This window comes from Crocodylus porosus, unplaced genomic scaffold (genome assembly GCF_001723895.1).
Source record: "Crocodylus porosus isolate Cpor-Errol unplaced genomic scaffold, CroPor_comp1, whole genome shotgun sequence".
Classification (NCBI taxonomy): Eukaryota; Metazoa; Chordata; order Crocodylia; family Crocodylidae; genus Crocodylus; species Crocodylus porosus.
In genome coordinates this window covers 49241151-49249212 of record NW_017728909.1, presented here as the reverse complement: position 1 = coordinate 49249212, position 8062 = coordinate 49241151, and the positions used below count along the sequence as shown (strand labels likewise).

Below are 8062 nucleotides of genomic sequence, written 5' to 3'. Positions count from 1 at the left end.
TATCAGAATATCTGTGGTACACCAGTTATGAATTTCTGAAACATTAGGTCTATTAACTGATACTGAAACTTAATGATAAAGTATTTATGATGTCTAGGCAACATAGAATAGTCTAAAGTTCTAGAAGTATTTTTCTATTACAAACATTTTATTCAGTCTCCACTGTACTCTTCTTGGCTAAGACTGAATTAACAAAAGTTCAAATATTTCTCTAAAAAAAGTGGTGGTTTTATTCCAGTTTTAGCAAAGCTAGATTGTTCAGGAATTTCACTGTAAAGAATGTAATCAATACCAGTGTTACTGTCATATTTTGATAGTTAAAAGTAATGGAGGCCAGGATACAATCAATTAGTTTTGAAATGATGTTGCAGTCATGATAGCCCAGAAAATGTGAGAGGCTCAGATATTTTTCAGGTGATATCTTTTATTGGACCAGCTGTATAGCTGGGAAGGATCTTAGATTAGGCTTCCTCAGGTCTGGGAAAGGAACAGACACAGCTTGAGCTCAGTAAATTGGCTTGTACAACCCTCCCCCATTCCTCTAAGCAGACTGTTTCTATTTACATAGAGAGTTTTACACAGATCTTTGTTCTGCCTGTTACTTAAGTCAAGCTGTGTCTCCTCCTTTACTAGAACTAAGGAACTAAGGACCCCATAACTAAGGGTCAGGGGTGTGCAATACAGGCGACTGACCTGGGCATCAACTTGGGCTAGGGACAGACATTAATTGACTCAATCTTTGCATGTTAGTCTAACCTGCCTAGGATGAACCGGTTTGCAATTGCACAGATATTCACTCTGGACTGAGGAAATGCAAGCACATGCCTGCAGTGGCTCAGGCTAGAAACTGGAGTTGGGGGGGAGTGCTAGAGTAGCCTTCTCATCCCTTCCACAGTGCTGAGATGCAGGGGGGCATAGCCAGGCCCTAGCAAGACACTCTGATCAGGGAGGAGTGTAAACCCCCACCCTGTTTGCATTTTTCCAGGCTTTTCCCCACTCACTGTTCAAGAGAAGTATTGCCAGACCTCAGCACCTGGCTAGCACTCTGAGACAAAGGGAGGGTGTGACGTGCATACATCTGTTGATGATACGGAGCTTTTCATCCTGTCTGCAAACCTGACAGGCAAGAGAGCCGGCAGGAAGCCGATAGCACAGCGTTTATCTGCCCATCACCAAAACAAAATCCTCTCTCATTAGTTCAAGCTCTTCTAAAACAGCTTTTTGCAAGGAAGGAATGGAGGGACATTACCAGCTGACCTGTTGATTAGTCCCAAAAGCCCTAAGCGGACCCTGCTTTGTTGGCCTGATCCAATGAAATTGGCGATACACACACAGATCAGCTAGCATACCACATGCCTAAGGTCCATGGGGCTGTGGAAGATGAGAGGAAGGGAGGGGATCCCTGCCTGAGCAGCAAGCAGCAAGGGGGGGCAGGGAGAAACCAGGCAGACCCTGCTGTGCCTGCAGTCTCTGCCAGAGCTCTGGCAAGGGATCAAAGGGGTGGGGCCAGCCCTGTTCTCTGGAGTAGACAGCCCAGCCCAGGGCTGCAAACATCTGGGATGCTGGGAGACTCTGAATTGGAAAAGATTTTGAGAGCTTCGATGATTCAGGCAGTCCCTGCTGGCTGCAGCAGGGAGCTGAAGCCAGACTAGGAGCTGGTATGTAGAGGCACAGGAGGTGGGGAGAGGAGGGAACCATGGGGGGATCCCTATCAGGCCCTATTCCCTGCCTGGTCCCCCAGCTCCCTGACCCCCACCCACTCCCCAGCCCCCCCATGGTTGCCCTGCCCAGCTGGAGCTCCCAGTGCTTTAAATAAAAGCCCCTCTCACCAGTGCTGCCAGGTGGGGGGCAAGCCTGGCTGCCCTCCCTTCCCTTCCCACTGTCCCACAGTTCATGGGGGGCTCTGCACGAGGTCCCAGTCCCCCTCACCTCCCAGCCCCTCCCCCATGGCTGCCCCATCTGCCCCAGCTCTGGCCCTTTAAGAAAAAAAGTCTAAGAAAAACCCCTCACCACTCCTGCAGTGGCCTCAGAGTTTTGGAAGAACCTCCCATGCAGCGCAGGGCAGTGGGGGGGCATCGGGAATTGTGCCCCGTCCAGCAGGAACGGTGAGTGCAGGGGGGTTTTCTCAGTTTTTTTTTTCCTTAAAGGGTCAGAGCTTGGGTGGGTGGGGCAGCCATGGAGGGGCTGAGGAAGCAGGTGAGGGTCAGGGGGCTCATGCAGAGCCCCTCCACACAGCAGGGGGCAGTGGGGATCACCCCCCTGCCCAGCAGCACCAAGTGATCCAGGGCTTTTTTTTTCCCAAAGTGCTGGGAACTGGGGTGGGCAAGGCAGCTAGTGCTGGGGCTGGGAGAGTGGGTGGGGGAGTGGGCCTGGGTGATTCAGAGATTCGGCAACAGCTAAATCGATTTGGGACAGTGATTTTAATCACTGAATTGAATTACTGTCCCCCAAATCAGCCAAATCCGAAGTGAATACTAGCCATTTTGCACAGGCCTATCCAATACTACATTCAACCAGGTTTGTGTTAAACCAATTTTAGTTATTCTGAAACTGGTTTATGTGTGCTGATCTTATGTTCTGTTACAGGTTTAAAACAGGTTTTGATCACTTAAACTGGCTTATATGTAATGTCTGTCCCTAGCCTTGGATGGAGGAAGGTACAAAAAAATGGCTGCTACCTGCAGCCACATGTTCATAATTGCAGGGGCAACCAAAAGTTGCTACTTCCACTTTGTCCCAGGCACTCAGCTGCATCCCTACACTGCTGCTAAGAGAGGATACCTTGTGCCAGAAAGTTTGCCTGTTGCTGCAATAAAAGATGTCACCCCCAAAAATCCTTGCCTCTCATGAGCCATTAGTTTGGCATCCTTGGTAACATGTCTGAAAATGAATTTCAAGCACTTGGCATTTGTATATGTTCTTATCATATTGCATATACTCTGCTGCTCTAAGGCTGGAAATAAACATCTCATTTGACATGGACATGATTGTCCCAGGGTTTAACCTGGACCAAAACAGGCACAGCAGTCATTTATGCAGGCCACCCTTCCAAGCTGCATTCCTGCTTCTCCACCAGAGAGGAGCATATAGCATGGTTGACTTGTCTGAGGAAAAAGCACAATAATGGTACAGATGCACACAGCTATGTCCCAGAAAAAAGATGTTAACACATTTCCTCCTCCATACTTCACAACAACTTGAAGTGGAACAGTGGACCAGTATATCTGAGGAATCACAAGACAAAAAAATTTATCCTGGGTTAAATGTGATGCCTGTTTAGTAGGGCTATGCAAAACTTTGGACCCTGATTTGATTCGGCAGAGATTTGGCCTGACTCGGTGGCCAAATCTCCAAATCTGAATTGAATCAAAGGACGCTTTAATCTCTCTGAATAGAATCAGAACCTTCCAAACTGATTCATAGAGATTCAGGAAGATTCAGACATAGAGACAGCTTTAAATTTTTTTCTACATTCCTCTAGGTAGCAGAGGCTCATGAATGCTGCAACGCTGGGGCACATGGAGTGTCCTACACAAGCACAGGGGGCTCCCCAGTGTGCTCAACAGCAGACATGGGAGTGGACCAGAAACACTTCCAGTTCACTTCTGGGTCCACCAGGGAGCACACAGAGGTGCCCCAGTGCCCACCCCTCCCCCCCCGGCTCAGTGACTGGTGCCTTCTGGGTCCGGGAAGGGCACCTGGGATCCCCCCACAGCCAATCACTGGGCCTGGGTACAGGGGGGGCCCCCCATGCACTCCCTGGCATACCCAAGAGTGGACCAGAAGTACTTCCAGTCCACTTCCAGGTTCGCCACCAAGCATGTGGGGGGCCCCACTACACTCCTGTGGGATGCTTCATCTGCCCCAGATCACAGCATTCACAAGTCATCCAGGTACCTAAAGGTATGTAGAAAAAACTTTTAAAGCTTTGTCTATGCCTGAATCACTGATTCTCTGAATCAGCATCGAATATTTGGATTTGGATTTGGCCGAATTGAATCAAGGACAGTGACCTGAATCAATTAATCGAATCACCGTCCCTGATTCAGGCCAAATCCAAATAGGGCCTACTTCACACACCCTTACTGTTTACAGCCTCAGAGATCTATACTAGACTGTAAACGCCTATGGTGAATTCCTAAAGGAATTTTTTTTTTAAATAAAAAAATGTACCTGATTTCTGGGAAATTTCCTGCTGTGTTTCTTGAGTTAGCTCACATGGATCAAGTGAATTCTTGTCCATAGTGCTAGTGGAACACAAATCTGTATCTTGATTGATCTCCTGAAGATCCTGTCTTTTTCTTTTCAGTTGCATTACTACTTTCTCGTTTAGCTGTAAAGCTATAGATGGGTTACTCTCTGAATTATTTACAACTCCCATTTTCTCCCTGTAACATCTTTCTGCATTAATTTTTGAGCCTAACACCATCCCCATCTCCTCATCTATTTGATCAGCAAAATGACTTGGCGTACTGTTGCTATAACTGTCAGGCATTTCAAAAACACTACCTCCATTAGTGGGCTCTAAACTTTCATGTACTGAAAATGTTTCTGTATTTCTTTGAAGTGTTTGCCCAATACAGTTATTTATATCTTGGGAAAGATGTTTATAAATCTTTTGTTTCTCATTCACACTATACTGCTCAGAAAGGAAAGCACAGTCTGATTCAGGAAGGTTTACAGCTTTCTGTGCAGAAAAAGGAGTTAGGTTTCCGGATTGTAACTGGCTCCTCTCTAAAGAACTATGTTCAGATAAGGGCAAGGAGGGATATAAACTTTGTTCCTCCTCATTATTTTTTTCTCTATCAGTATCACATTCAATTTGTTGGCTACAGTTGTTAGAATAAATAATTTGTTCTGAGGGTATACTTTTGGCTGTATCCAGACTTCTTTCAATCATGCTCTTTTCAATCATGCTGTCCTCTTTAGTATGCTTAAGACAATGGTCTTCATTATCATGATTCATAAAATATTCCTTTGCTTTCACAAGAGGCATACCATCTTCTTTGCACATAGAAAATTCTGAGTGAGAATCAAGTTTTGTTAATTCAGTCTCAGGCTGCTCTGCAGATGCTTCTTCTACAGTGACTGACAATGCAGTGTACTGTAAACTCACTCTTTGTTCCTTTATTGTTACTGAAGATGTGCTGCTTTTATAAGCCGTTTCCTTTTCTTCTGAAAGGGGGTGAGCATTGATACTATCACTAATGTCAGGATGTTGTTGCACTTCTGCCTGTTGGTGCATGCTGGATTTTTCTGAAACTTCACAAACATTCTCTGGACTGCTACTCTGATGCAAAGAGGATGCAGTTATTCTTTTGGAAGAAAGATTAGCAACTGTGAACCTAGTGTTACACTCAAACTTAGAATCATGGGTTTTGTGGTTTGTACTAGGTTTTCCTTTAGATGCATCTAGAAGAGACATATTTGTCTTGTGATCACTGAATTTCTGGCTATTTTTATTCTTTGCAATATATGAAGTCCGTGTTGAACCAGTTACTGATTTCTTTGTTGGAACGAGTCTTGCATCTTTTAATGTTTTCTCATTCAGCAACCTAGGAACTTTTGCATTGGATACCGAATTCTGTCTACTACTTGGTTTTACGTAGCATTTCTTTGCTGTTTCACCATAATTAATATGTGAATGCTGAACAGGAACATTTGAATTTACTCCCAACTACAAAAGCAAAATATATGATTAATATAATTTATAATAGACTGCTTTGTTATATTTCATTCTACTGCTATTTCTACTGTACAACTACTTAACCAGCTTCCTCTGTTTATGAGGATCTTTTGCACAACAGGTAAGAGAAATTCATTCAAAAATATAACAAATTGATTAAGTCATTAAATTATGTAATTTTTATTAAAATGCCTGGGTTTAAAGTGCATACTCTCCCCTCTTTCTTAAAAAAGCAAGCTATATGGCCACCTCAGCTATGTGCCACTGTTACAAGTTTGTGTATAACCTGAAAAATGGATGGAATCAATTACAGTTTCTTAGCAGAAAGTCAATCTCACGACAAATCAAAACAAATCATAGACATCAACTAGAACAGTCTTATTAGTTGCTTCATATTTGGAGATTTTGCTTACTCAGAAATGCAACAAAAAACAGATAAATCATTGCCTAACTTCAGACTAACAAGCTTTCCCTAAACAAATCACTGAAAGCATCAAGTATACCATCAGTATGCATTTTCATAATAAAAATTTCAGTGTTTGTGGCAACAGTACCCTTTCATGACTGTTTATCGCCATTCATTTTACAAATACTGTTTCACAGTTTAAGTTAAGAATAGACATACTGAAGACTATTTTGTTACAATATTTCTATGAATATGGTTGTCCTGACCAGGAACATGAACCAAAGATGTAAAATCATGGCAAAAATAATGTGTATATTCTTTCCATACTATATGTGCTTCAGATATTTCTAGTCATACATGGCAGTATTCTATTTCCCTTTGTGCATCTAAATGGAAGTTTGATGGTGTGTTATTCTTCAGCCCCTGTGCTTCCCCTGGCCACTACTCCCCTCATTGCTTTGGCTCCTGCTACAGCCAGGGTCTGCTGGTTTCTCCTCCCTTCTTCAGCTTTCACTTCTTGTCCCTACCTCAAGGGGCAGGACAGGGAAGGGCAATATGCCTCAGTCCTGTGGTGTAGTGGTGGGGGGAGGTGCTTGCCCATGTGGTGCCAGGAAAGCTTGCAACTGGGGGTAAGAAGGAGCATGGCCCTGCTGGTGTAGCCCCCACTGATGTGGCTTACATGGTGTGTGGACCCTGGCCACTAAGTTGGACAGCCCTGTCCTGAACATTCAGCTACTGAAGCTACAACATGGCAAGACACTCTGCTGTTATCTAACATCTGTTAGTTATAAATCTCCACCTGGTTACATCTTCATGACTTACCCACACTAATGCATCCAAAATAGGCATGTATATATACATATTATCCAGTTAGTGTATAACCTAATGCACATGCTCAGCAAGCACGTTTACACATCCCTACTGTAAGCACCAAAGCTGCCACTTACATGGAAGAAAGTTTCCATAGAGAAATAGGATTCTGCCTGAAATGTCTCATACATAGTTTTTGAAAACAAGCATTTTTGAAAGCATGCACAAGTTTCAGAAACTGTTTTTCTGTTGCATTGTATCATACAATACCTAGCAGGCTACATGATTATTCATCATGACATAAAAATGATTATTCCTTCAAAAAAACCAAAACTACCTGGCGCAGATTTCTATCCTCTGTCCTTTGAGCATTTAACTTTTTTGCTGAAAGTAAAATGAGAGATGGAAAGAAATCAGCGTTAGAAGAAAGTGACAATTCTTGTATTCTGTGTTCAGAATCCAGCTTGTAATAAAACCTAGAACTTAGAAGTACTTCCAGTCCATTTCCAGGTTCGCCGCCAAGCACATGGAGGGCCCCCCTGCACTCCTGTGGGATGCTCTATGTGCCCCAGTATTGCAGTGATCACGAGCCGCACCTGCTACCTCAAGGTATATAGAAAAAATGTTTAAAGCTGTGTCTACGTACGAATCACTGATTCTCTGAATCAGAATTGAATCTTCAGGTTTGGCCAAATCAAATCAGGGACAGTGATCCAAATTAATGAGTTGAATCACTGTCCCTGATTTGGGCCATATCCAAATCCAAATCGAATAGGGCCCACTTCGCACACCCCTAGCATTCATGTAAACAAATTCTATTGAAATCACGGCACATAACCAATGTGACCTTAGCTTCTGGTATTCATATCTTGATCAACAGTTAAATATTATCCTTTTTATAATTAAATAGATGCGTGAACAGTCTCCTAAAGCATCTATAAAGTTAAACAATAGAGTGATAGACACATCCACTTTCTATCAATTACTGCCAAGTTATGTCATAAGAGAGGGAAAAATTATTTTTTTAAAACAGAAAACCTGGAAAGAGTATTTATTCTTATATGTTCAATAAACATGAAATTCAAATAACGCAACAGGGCTGGTTGTCTATAAAACTGTATCCAATAAAGTTGAATAAAGGCAACTAAAAAGCATCATGG

The 8062-nt window shown here is 43.1% G+C and overlaps 1 protein-coding gene across 1 annotated transcript in view; it reads right to left on the bottom strand.

The window, feature by feature from the left end:
* ANKRD31 (ankyrin repeat domain 31) overlaps positions 1-8062 on the bottom strand; it is a 136574-nt gene that overhangs the window by 68579 nt on the left and 59933 nt on the right. The window contains 1 exon segment of the mRNA XM_019531705.1: positions 4174-5677. Coding sequence (XP_019387250.1) covers positions 4174-5677 — 1504 coding nt within the window.